At 34.2% G+C, this 13,398-nt stretch overlaps 1 protein-coding gene across 2 annotated transcripts in view; it reads left to right on the forward strand.

The window, feature by feature from the left end:
• The window catches only part of KCNH8 (potassium voltage-gated channel subfamily H member 8), a 340,790-nt gene that overhangs the window by 207,785 nt on the left and 119,607 nt on the right, over positions 1–13,398 (forward strand). For both annotated transcript variants that reach the window (XM_032267464.1, XM_032267473.1), the window contains 2 exons: positions 8,401–8,558; positions 12,960–13,167. In XM_032267464.1, coding sequence (XP_032123355.1) covers positions 8,401–8,558; positions 12,960–13,167 — 366 coding nt within the window. The remainder of the gene's footprint in view (positions 1–8,400; positions 8,559–12,959; positions 13,168–13,398) is intronic.

The following is a 13,398-nucleotide window of genomic DNA, read 5'->3' on the forward strand; positions in this document are numbered from 1 at the left end:
TACAATAGTTCTAATTAAAATGCAAAGAGCTGGGTATTGTTTAACCTAATTTTTTTTTTCTCTAGTGAGCATACATGTATGATTTCATTTTGGGACGAGCATCAAATGTATTAACACATTTTTTATTATTTATCTTAGTGTTCATTAATTTCTTTTTTGAGACAGAGTCTCACTCTGTCTCCCAGGCTGGAGTACGGTGGCACAATCCCAAGGGCTTACTGCAGCCTTGGCCTCCTGGGCTCAAGCAATTCTCCTGCCTCAGCCTCCCGAGTAGCTGGGACTACAGGCACCCACCACCACACCCAGCTGACTTATGTATTTTTAATAGAGATGGGGTTTCACCACGTTAATCAGGCTGGTCTCGAACTCCTTATCTCATGTGATCCACTCACCTCGACCTCTCAAGGAACTGGGATTACAGGCATGAGCCGTCATGCCCAGCCAAGTGTTCATTAATTCTAGGCTTTGTAACTTGAATAATTAATATTTACTTCAAATGAAACTAATAACCCTCATTGTTAATTTTTTAATTCCTTGATTGAATATTATAGATTAGATAGTTCTTGTATTTTCTATTTTTACTTAAACTTGGAAATTTTATCATCTAATAACTATATCTATAAGCACAATAAATGTGTCAAAACTTTCTATAATTAAGACTAATTATATAAGGTTTTTTAAGTATGCTGATGTTTAATCATTAAATTATTTCTATTAAAAATGATTAAATGTTTCCAAAGTTCAATATCTAATTTGGAGTTACATATTACTGAAAAAGTGAATAATTTAGAGGGAGTCAAAATAGATGGTCTGTACATATATCAATGGGCATGTTACATGAAAGTCTGTTGATATGGTAAACTTACATAACAAAATAAAAGCAATGCACAAGACTGATATAACACAAATAATTAGTTGTAGACAATAAGTGGGGAATATTAAAGATCCACTGGTAGTGTACACTGTCTCCTCTGACCCACAAGCAAGATCACAGTTGTATTTACGCGTCTACAGTTTGAATGATTGCAGATTAATAAAATTATGAAATCTTAGGGTTACCAGAAAAAAAGCATACTTCTTTTGGATGCCTTGTTCATCTTTGAGTGTCAGGGGCTCTGCACAAGGCAAAGAACACAAGTCCTCAATAGCAATATTTTAAGATGCTTAAGTATGTTAAAAAGCTGAAAGGTATACCTATGCTCTAGCTTTTCCAATAAGAACCCAAGCAGTCTATTAGGAGAAATATGTATGAAAAACAATGACATTTGGGGGTTTAAGCTGGCAAAAGTTCACTTCAATAAATAGTAATAAAAGGTTTTATTTAAACCCTGACAATTTAATAAGGCTATATTATTTGAAGTATTGAAACTAATTCTAAACATATTAGAAGAACTGTTATCCCACCCAATAAGAAAAAAAAATTAAATTTATAACATCAAGTGTTAGCAAGGCTATGGAGTAACAAGAACTCTGAAAACAATGCTGATGGGAATTGTACATATTTGCTCCTGTCTCCCACACTGGCAAGACCACTTCTGGGATGGTAAATTTAATTCTAAGTACCTTAAAAGAGTGATTTTCTTTTTCTTTATTGCATTAAAGACTTGAAAATTCCTTTCCAAAATGAAAGTTGATGAGGAGGCTTAATATATAAAATGAATGAAAAGTAGCCTAAAAATTGGAAAGGGTGGGTGGGGGGAGGTGGAACCCAAATTCTTCCTTTCTTCCATGAGGCTTTTGTGAAAACCACCAAACTAGAGAGCATCATCAGGGCTATGAAGAGGAAACCACATCAATAAGAGATGGTTGAAAGAAATGAAGATATTCAACCTGGAAACAGATGAACTTGATGGCTGATCTCAGATATTTACAGAAAGAATGTTTGGCTGGGAGAGGGCAATGCCTTCTGTGCTGCTACTGAGAACAAAAGTAGAATAAAGGAAAGGAAGTTATGAGAATGAAGGCGTTTCCTCTGACTTAAGGAAATTAAGGTGGTGATGGATGCTCCACTTATATTGATTTGATCTTCATCATTTATATGAATGTATTAAACTATATGTACCTCCAAAAGATATTGGTACATTTATTATGTACCAATAGAAAAATGAAAATGTTTCTAAAATATGAAAAAATACATAATGATGGATATGGCCAACTGATGCAACTATGAATAACTGACCCTACAAATACAAAGTAAAAGCCAATACCAGCATCAACTACACCTCAGTCTACCTGATTGCTTTTTGTCAGCTTTTTTTCTCCTAACTATAGTTGTTCTTAAATGCTGTTTCTCACTGGACTTATGCTATTTCATAAATCTTTCACCTCAGATAAGCAAGAGGGACAAATCTGACAAGATGAGCCAGGGTGAAGTGATATGAAACTCTCATCCACTAATATTGGCAATCAATTGCAATTATTCTTAGGATTGTTAGTCCCTCAAGCCTCACTTCAGTAATCAGCTCTATTCATTCATTCCACACCTTCTAGCTCAAATTTGCTGTGATATTGTGTTTGAAAGAGTGTCTCATAAGCAATGAAAAAACCAGAGTATCTTTAGAATATTAGTCGGCAGCTGGTTTGATTAAATATCCCTTGGCCCAGACTGTACTAAATTGATTAATTTTTAAATAAATGGCTAAATGAAGACATTAATTATTTGTATGTGGTGCATATGCTTTCATGCACACTATTGTATCTTAATTTACTTTTTAACAAGTCAGCCAATATGATTTTAAAATTATTTCCCCATCTGTCATGCATGCTAATAAAGAAAAGAAACTTACTAATTTATGCCATATTAATTTTAACCTTTTTGTTCTTTCTAGTTACATAGTTCTTGAGGAAATCAAACTAGAAAAAAATGGATTTAGCCTTTCTGCTTTTTAGTCCACATAAATAGACATAAGTGAGACAAGTGAAATACTCACTTTTGGCAGCCTTAACAATATGGAAACAGCCTATGTACACATTTTTCTCTTGATTGTCTTTTTTAAATCATTCTATGTAAATCTGAAGTACAATAAGGCAAACTATATGTACCCCAAAAAGATGTACATTTATCCTGTATCAATGGAAAAAAGAAAATTTTTCTAAAACATGAAAAAAATAACTACCTAATGATGGATGTGGCCAACTAGTGCAAAATAATTGTCATCTGATGCATTAGATATTTCAATTATATTCTGCTTCTTTTGCATGGGTATATTATGATGAGTGTGTTAGAAATTCTATAAACCACATGGAGTATGTATGGTAATTCTCTATTACTCTGCTTGTGTACTCATTATGTGCGATACCAATACCATGTGCCATAAAGGATTGTTTGTGCGTATACAAGCACATGGAGACATTAAGGTTTCTAGGTGAGAAATCCTTTGAATTAATTTGTTATGGATTTTTAAATTTCTTAAAAATTTAAACCGTATGTGTGTGTTTTGCACTTATGGACAATTGTGCAAATTGATCATAAATGAAATTAATAAGACCAATTACATATAAAACTGTAGATATTAATGAATACACTTCTATATATTTTTCAATGTACAGCTGAAAAACATTATCCTTATGCTTCTGGACTCTCAAAACTAAAAGTTATACTGCTACTTTCAGATGGGTTATGGATTGTCTGGAGATCACATTCTTATTGTAATATTTAAATAAGTTGCTGATTTGATTAGCCAAAAATACAAACATCTTTAAGGGAATGAGATAGCTACAGGGGTGGAGCAGCTGCATTCAGTGTTTGTGAAGTTCCACTCTTTTTCTATGATTCTGTCATGAGGGACACCAGATCTAGAAAGCTCTTTCTTCCACATCACAATCTTTTTAGGCTGTGCTTCCTTCACTTTCACAGAAGAACTTGTACTTGCCATCTCTACAATTCTCTTAAATGGAAGGCAGTATTCGCAAACACTGAGTTATCCTGGTTTGTGTACAACAGCACCACATCCTCATTACTGGATAGAAAACACGGTGAATTCTCTGTTATCCCTGAACAAAAGCTTAGTCCTTGTACTTCCAGAATCAAAGACAGTTCATCTCACCACGTTTAATTCTGTGACTCTAATTTGATATTATTTTACCTGGGTAGTGCTGATGCTGAATTTGATCTAAAGACTACAATCAGAAATGCATTTCGTTGCACTGACCTATTGTTATTTCCTCTAAAATATATTTAGAAGTGCAGTAATCATTTAGATAATGGAAAGAAAATGGGATTGAATGTCAAAAGATATCCTCTCTCCCTCTTGCTTGCTAGCTGCATGACTTCAAACAATTAAATCTCCTGAGTCACGGTTAAAATACAAGAGATAGTAGTCCACCTGAGAGATGGCATGGGAAACATTCAAATTAATGAATGTGAAAGTGTTTTGTAAATATACCAGGACAATGCCTGTTCTTAGAGTATGACAAAAGTAGTTTTTTTGCTTTGAAATCACCTACCAAAAAATGGTATCTTAAAAAATAATATATATCTAGGTTTTTTCCCTGCAAAGAAACCAAAAAAATTTCAAGTATTTCAAAAATAGATTTGTAGAGATGTTTTAAAATTTTTTATTCTTTTACTATCATCTATTTTTGTATCAAAGTCTTATAATTACTTTTGAAATCTAAATTTAGCATATTTCTTTTCATTCCATTAACTCAGTTGAATAATACATATTTTTTTAAAAAGCTATCTAAACTAATATTCCAAACTAATATTCTGTAATGAGTTATCCAAGAAAACACCTGCTCTTTTCAGAAGTCTGACCCACTATTTTGTTCTTTAGTCAACCACATAACTAACCATGTAGCTTTAAAAATGTTGCTGTATCAATCAACCATAGGTCATTCACTTCATTCATTCTTCCATTCATGGGAGTGCCCCTGGTATGTATATAGATGATGGCAATGGGTGTTCTGTGAAAACTGTGGTTGACCTCATGGCCACGTATTCAAGGAATTTATCCCATTAATTTTATAACAAACTTATGGGCTTACCTCAGCCTATATTGCAAAAACCAAACGATACTAATGAGCTTAATAAACAACTCTGGATTTTCCTACTCATGAGATAAGAATTTAAATGCTTCACCTATGCTTCCTTTTAGAAAACACGAAATTCAAATCTTTGCTTTATTTCAAAGTGGGTGGCCTGAGGTACTAAGTTGCATTGCGAATGCAGAAGTACATAAACCTAGAAAGATAAAGTGGAAGAGTGAACATTCACATGCTCACTTTATAGTCTGTTGGCATTCCACTGACTTGACTCCCTCTTGGTGGCCATGTTTCCATGGTCCAGTGGTGTTTTGCCATGACAGTGTTTTAACTGTGCAGTGGAATTCACCTGGGATTGTTTTTAATCCCATTGTGAGTGCTTTACCAATTAGCTTCTTTCTTTCATATTCTCAATATTAACAAAATTACCTAGATATTTTTATTTTTTGATAAAAATATCACTCTTGATAATGCAGTATTTAAAAGTTAGATCATTCACAATAGACTAAAGCAACTAATGTTTTCTTTTTGGGTCACCCAGAACTTGCCTCCAGATCTGTGATGAGACCAGTCTCTGTGAATGTATCAAAACCCAGAGTCCTAAACTGGAGTTCAGGAGACTTGGTTTGGGTCTTACTCCTTAACTAACTTGCTGAAAGATGTAATCCTGTGCTTCAGTTTTATCAAATGTATCACCCAGGGCAAGTCACCTGAACTCTTTTATGCCTCAGTTTCCTCATCTGTAAAAGGAGATAATAAAAATGACCACCTCTTAGCATTGTTGTAAGAATCAATGAGATCATGACAATCAAAGGCTTAGAACCGTACTGGGCTCATACTAAGAACTTATGTATTATCTATAATAATACTAATCTGCCTTGCCATAACTCCTGTGTATTTCACCTCACAAGGCTATACTGAGAATCAAATGATGTAATAAGTATTGTATTAGTTTTCTTATTGATGCATAGCAAACTTATGAGCTTAAAACCACATCCATTTACTGTCTCGCAGTTGCTATACATCAGAAGTCCAGGGATGGCTTAGTTGGATTCTCTGATCAGTAATTCAAAAGGCAGACATCAAAGTGTCAGCTGAATTGTGTTTTTTTGATTCTCAGGATCTTCTTTCAAGTTCATAGCGCTGTTGGAAAAAGTCACTTTCTTGTGGTTGTAGGACCAACGTTCCCATTTTCTTGCTAGATGTTAGCCAGAGGTTGTTCTCAGCAACTGGAGGCTTCCTGCTGTTCCCTGCCATATGACCCTCTCCATAAGATGGCAGGTGCTTTCCTCCAGGCCAGCAGGAGCATGTCTCACTGACTTCCAATCCCTTGCCACCAGCTGAAGAAAATTTTCTTGCCTTATTAGGTCAGGCCACCCAGTATTATCTTCCTTTAGCCATGTCATGTAACTAATTATGGATTAACATGTCAACATGTTCATAGGTGCCAGCCTCACAAAAAGAGATCACATGAGGGCAAGGGTCACTGGTCACTGGTGTTATTTTATAATTCTGCCTTCCACAAATGTGAACATGAAGTGAAAAAGTAAAATAACATACAAATACAAAGTGAACATTTTCATGAGTAATTTTATCATTGTTGTCATCACGATCGTGATATCAATAAATTCTTTTTCATCTTTTTTCTAAATTTAGCGACAGGGTCTCTATGTTGCCCAGGTAGGAGCTTCATGGCTATTCTCAGTCATGATATTTGTGTACTACAATCTCGAACTCTAGGGCTCAAGCAGTCCTCCTGTCTCAGCTTCCATAACAGTTGGGACTACAGGCATGCACCACAGTGCCCAGAATATCAACAAATTTTTAACCTCATACAACACTGTTCTACTTATTTTTGGTGTTTTAAATTAGATGCAAAGAGTATCCCAATTCATTTGATAATGATAGAACTCAGAGCCTTGCATTGGCTTCATAACTCCTTGAATTCCTACTCTCATTGACTGAGATATTTACTTCCTGCCTTCTCTCCTTTAATCCTTGAGTAAGTGAACTCTGACACTCCCCAAAAATAGAGTTCCATGGATAAATTTCTTTCTGTTACAGTCACCAGACCATAAGATACTCAGAAAGTATCATCATCAGATGTGTTCACCAACCCTGAAATTCCCTATGTCCTGGTTGTACTCAATCTTAAAACAAATTAAGGAAAATGTAATATTTTCCAATGTCTTAATGATAGTTAATGCAGGAACTAAAAGGACAGTCTCAGAGATGTTTATTCATAAATAGCAGGAGGGAACAAAAGGAGACCCACTTAGCTGTGGTGTTGTCATTTGATCAACACTCAAGAGAACCTAATATATTGTAAAATACTCAGTAATATATAACTAAATAATGATGCAGGGAAAGATTGAAAATAATTGCATTTTCATTAAAATGGAATTTAACCTATAAATCCACACAAGAAACTACCAGTACTTTGTTAATAGGAGTGTCTTCAGGGCAGGGCTGAATCCCATATCAACACAGAGATTAGTAAAACTTTTCTACATAGAAATAAGTAATATTATATAAAATAAGGAATACAGACTTCAGATTATATTTAATGGGATTTTTTTTTTTTTGAAACAGAGTCTCATTCTGTTGCCCAGGTTGGAGTGCTGTGGTGCAAGCATGGCTCACTGAAACCACAATCTTCTGGGCTAAAGTGATTCTCTCACCTCAGTTTCTGGAGTAGCTGGGACTACAGATATGTGCCAGTATGCTCAGCTAATCTTTTTTTTTTTTTTTTAGTAGGAATGAAGTCTCGCTTTGTTGCCTGGGCTGGTCTTGAACTCCTTAGCTCAGGCAATTCTCTTGCCTCATCCTCCCAAAGTGCTGCATTACAGGCATAAGCCACCATGCCTGGCTTGTATCTGTATTAAAACTTGACTCTGCCACTCTTGGCAATATAATCTTGGATAAGTTACTTTTTCTTCCTGGGATTTAATTTCTGCCTCTGTAATCAGAGTAACACTGTCTACTTCAGGAGATATACTGAGATTTAAGTGAAAAACCCTATACCAAGCTCTTAGAACAATATTGAGTACATAGTGAACACTTAGTAAGTGATGACTATTGTTTCTATTGCTGCAATTATTTAATCATCTTAACATGTGGTTCCATGTCTGGAACATATTATGTGCTTGGAAAATATTACATCTTTCACCCTTCTTCAGTATCTGTTGAGTTGAACTGGATCTGTAGAGGAGAATATTTTGGATAGTATCAATATGAACTAGGCTAAGTGGTTACCGTTTCCTAATTTTATTTAATTTTCTATAATTTTCTTCCTCCCTTCCTTCCTGCTTGCTTGCCTGCCTTCCTTCCTTTCTTCTTTCTTTGTCTTTCCTGCCTTCTTTCTTCTTCTCTGTCTCTTCCTTTTATTTCTCAATCTTTTTTTTTCCCCCCAAGCAGATATTATTTTAAATTTCCGAACAACTTATGTCAGCAAGTCTGGCCAAGTTATCTTTGAAGCAAGATCAATTTGCATCCACTATGTCACAACCTGGTTCATCATTGATTTAATCGCAGCCCTGCCTTTTGATCTCCTGTATGCTTTCAACGTCACAGTGGTGAGTAAAGAGCTCCCTGCCACACGGCCTTTAAGGTTTATTTATTTTCCCCATGTTTAGGTTTTAAATGTTTATGGCAATTTATGCTTCCAGAGTTTTGTGCCTTCTTCAGTAAAGACGCCCTGATGCCCAATGATATACAGGCCAGATTCTTCAGTTGATGAAATTATTTCCTTTGGAAATTCACGTTACCTGTTCCCACTTTTTAAAATGCCTAGAACCAGGAAATACAGATAGGCTGAATTTATCATGAATACTGACCCACTAAACAAATTCTTTAATAAGGAAATCCTCTGTAGGAATTTAAGCATCACTTTATATTACCTAGGCAGATACTTGTCTCAAGAATTTGCTGGAAAGTTTGAAGTGTTTTTTTTTTTTTTCTGCTTTTATGACCCTTAACTCCATACTTCTTTAGCATTTTGCTACTCATTGGCAAAACCAACTGAAGACTGATCAAGATAGAGAGGACTGTTGAATTTAAATAAGGGAATTCAACCACTTCTTAGAGGTCCTTGTAAAACTGTTGGATGAAGCAAAAATCTAAATGATATGACTAATGTAAAACTTTAGAGTTCTCTTGAATTTGCATGAATCCTTGTACCTTCTTTTTCTTGCTCTAAATCCTTCACCTTCATGTAGCCTCACAGAACAGAAAGCATATCACTTGTAGTAGTAGCCATTTTTATTGTTTAATGATTGGTATGCTTAAAAGTATTAAATACTCCCTTATAAAGAAACTTCTAGAGAGGCCATTTGTGAAGCAGTAATGCAATTTTCTGCTAGAGTAACCAATTATGGCACATAAAAATGTATTAAACATTAGTTTAAATTAAGCAGATTTTCTAGTCAGTTGACAGTACTTCATAGAAATCATATCCTCTTTTAAAAATTTAAAGGCATAGTTATCAATATTAAACACAATAATCACTGTTTCAAATAGTTATTATTAACTTCAGAATGAATACAGAATTGTGATCCTGACTTGTTAGTGCAGACTTGTGCATTTGTTAATTGACTTTACAATAGTTTCTTTTTATTCTTTTTCTTTTTAAGTTGTGAGGTTGATAGTGCCAACATCTTTAAAACGTTTATGACTCAACTGAAAAGAAAGCTCCCAGGAAAAATCTAGTATATCTCAATCACTGCTACATTGAATTGTTATCTGGGCTTTCTAAAGTGCTTTTTAAGACTGAATTTGACTAGATAAGTGTACCATAATGAAACCATAATGGCTTAAAACCATGTTTTTGCAAGGCTGCAAAATAAGTATATAATTCACAAAAAGTTAAAAAAATTTCCAAATTCTCTTGGCAAATTGTTTTAAATTGTTCATTAATTATTTAATACAATTCTATTTTAAATTAATTTCCTGCTTTGCTACTAAACACTAATACATTTTTTATCTTTCATTTTTGAGTACTGAGCAAATAAGATATTTTAAATATCTATATATAATATATATTATTGATATATAACATACATTTTTATATCATCAGCATTCTCATTGCTCAAAATTAATATGGATGAAGAAATGTCTTAAAGTCTAATTCTCATGTTCAACTAATTTTAAATATGTATATACTTTGTTATACTCCTGTTCTCTTTTCATCAATCTTACGTAATCTAACACAAACGCTTTATAAATAATAAAAGGTGTAGGGCAACATCTATGTCAAAAAAATGAAAAAAGGAAAGGAATAAATCAGTGATACTTGTTCTGCTTTTCATAGGAGCAAGCGTATGAACATTTAAAAAGCTGGCACCTAAATTCATTATACCTCTTAAATTAGGACAAAATATTCTATAATATTTGAAGAGAAAAACTTGTTCAAGGTATTATATTTTCTTCTCAAGAAAACATAAGTTATGAGGAATAACTTATGAGTTATGCTGTTTTACAACAAAAACTGAGAAAAAGAAAAAAATAACCAAAGGTGTTTGTCTCTGAAATCTACAATGTGTCCCGTTAATGCATCTCCATAGATGACATTCAAAACTGCATAAACTTTGACTTTGACTCTGCTGACAATTGCTAATGGCAGTTCTTTTAAGTACAGATCACTGCTTTTTGAAACCAGTATGTATATCACTATAAAAGGCACATATAAGAGATAAAATTATGAATAAGACATAGGAAGAGCGATAGAGTAAAAAAGCCAGAAGTATGAATCCAAGTTCTATCACTTACCACCTGAGTGACTTACTTGGGGAAGTTTACATCAAAATATCCCTAAAATGGGCACAATATAATTCCTACAGAGTTTTGACCAGACTCAAAATGCAACATATCTGTACAATGCTTTGATAAATGTCTAAAACCTAGGAAAGCCTCGCAACATGTTAATTAGCATCCTCTCTCTCTCTTTCTCCTTTCTGAAATGGTCATATCCATTTGGTAAAAGGGGAAACTCCCATTTGATAGGGGGTTTTGATGAATGCACCTGTCTATGAGTAGCTTATAATTCTTATCAGTGACAAATTCAGAAAAGCATCCAAAGAGTGAAAAGAATCCTCTCCTTTTTTCAGGTACGTATTTCTATATAAGTCAAATATGCTTCTTTCTCCTGTCATTCTTCAAGAGCCAACATTCAAACCTTAGCAAGAATCTACTGACTCTGGTGGGAGCAAGCATAATTTTTTAATGCCAGTTTTTATTGACTTCAGAATGGACATAGAACTACCTGGGTCAGCTGGACACTGAGGTTCACCTAATCTTTGCAAATTACTATTATTCTCACGTACAAGCAACTCCATATTCTTTACTCAAACATCCCCTTTCTGGTCAGAGAAAATGGGGAGACTACATCAATAGTATCTATGCAGATGCCTTCCTACACTTGGGACTTTCATTCCAGATTTCATTTCACTTATAAAATTGTCACCTGTCCATCAAATTCACCTACCTATAAAATAAACTCCATCCCCAGTAATATATTTAAATAACAAAACAAAGATTACAAGCCTTAGCATCTGACCATCTAGCTAACTACCAGCTTGAGAAATGATAGATGAGAATTTGGCTCCAAAGGAGAAGAAAGTAAAACTTGACATGAGAGAAGGACAAAAAGAAATAAAAGAGCACAGCTAGCTCTTAAGTTCCTCAAGTACCCTTAAGAGTGTACTGTATTTGAGTATAGAATAATTCACAAGATTACAAGTGAAAACAACTTCATTGAATATCAATTTGTATGCTGAGCTTGAAGTGTTTGCATCTCAACTTGATAATTTATCCCTTCACTTATTTAACAAATATTTATTGAGCATTTTTGATGTGTCAGGTGCTGTTCTAGGCATATTTTTCTTAGAGATAAGAGAATATGGCTAGCAAAGGAAGGAATTAGAAGTCAACTGACTCTAGATAAATACAAAAGCAAACTCTCAATGCTGACCTTGTGCCTGATTAAGTTTTGTAAAGGAAAGAGTGTTAGTTAGTTAGTTAAAGCTATACAAAGCACCTCCTTCATCTCTATTTTCCAAAAGAAATTAGGTGACGTCAAGAAGTTTGTCAAACTCTATTTCCATATGATTTAATGTTTTATTTGTTTTTTCTATTTTAGAATGTTCTTTGAGGGTATGAAAAGAATGTGTGCTACGGGTACCACTTATTAATGGTGATATTGACTATCCTGGTCCACACCAATGATGCACATTTTTCAACTGGACTCTGAAGTCAATAAAATAACCCATCAGCTACAAGTCTACTGCTATAGTGGATGCAAAGGCACTCAGAGACTCTTCAGAAATTCTTGTCCATTTCATTTTAATTCCCTAAGCATGTTCAAGAGAGTGAAGGGGGGGGGAGAGAGAGAGAGAGAGAGCACACACTCTTCAAGCAAATGTTTTCTCTGTCTGTTGATAATGTTAGAAGTATAGCACATGAGGGAGAAGATGCTACTGGTACTTGTGAGCAGAACTTACTCAAGTTTTATGGGTCTACCTATTTCAAAAAATAAACTGTTACTTTTATTATTACTTTCTAGGCATTCACTTCAATTTTTCTGAATTATTGTTATAAAGCAACTTCCTTACACAGGGAAGGGAATATGTGTAGGGGATTCAAGATACCATGGTATTCTGATACCATAATGTGTTTCAGCTGTCTATCAAAATGTATACTATTGTATTAAATGATACAGAGAGCAAAAAGAGATAACTCCTAATTAAGAAAGGTACTTATTCAAATAAATTAAATTATCCTCCCTATTCTATCCTTTATTCCACCATCTTTAATCCTATCATCTTCTGCTATAATATGTCAAGAATGAAGACAATTTATAAAAATAATAATATTGAAATAATTATACTTTGCTTCCAAAATTTTTAGAATGGCTTCTAAAAATTGTTGTGGCATGATTTTAACACATACACCAAGTTGTGCTGCTCTCTCTCCTACCACAGGTGTCTCTTGTGCATCTTCTAAAGACGGTGCGGCTCTTGCGTCTTTTGCGTCTGCTACAGAAGTTAGACCGCTATTCCCAACACAGCACTATTGTCCTGACTCTGCTCATGTCCATGTTTGCCCTCCTTGCACACTGGATGGCATGCATCTGGTATGTCATTGGAAAAATGGAGAGGGAAGACAACAGCCTTCTGAAGTGGGAAGTTGGTAAGGGCTTACATTTGTCACATTTTCCATTAAATTAAAAAAAAGATTGTCCAAGAACTTGGAGGAAGTGAAAGATAAATCTATAAATATATTCCTTCTCACTGTCAATTTGTCTAATTAATTTCTATTTTTGAATTCATGATACAGGTATTTTATTTCAATAAGGTTTTCTGGAACAACCTTTTTTAAAAAAAATTAATGGGTTAATCTGATAAAATATATATATATATA

This window comes from Sapajus apella, unplaced genomic scaffold (assembly GCF_009761245.1).
Source record: "Sapajus apella isolate SASKATOON/1434 unplaced genomic scaffold, GSC_monkey_1.0 scaffold4, whole genome shotgun sequence".
NCBI lineage: Eukaryota > Metazoa > Chordata > Mammalia > Primates > Cebidae > Sapajus > Sapajus apella.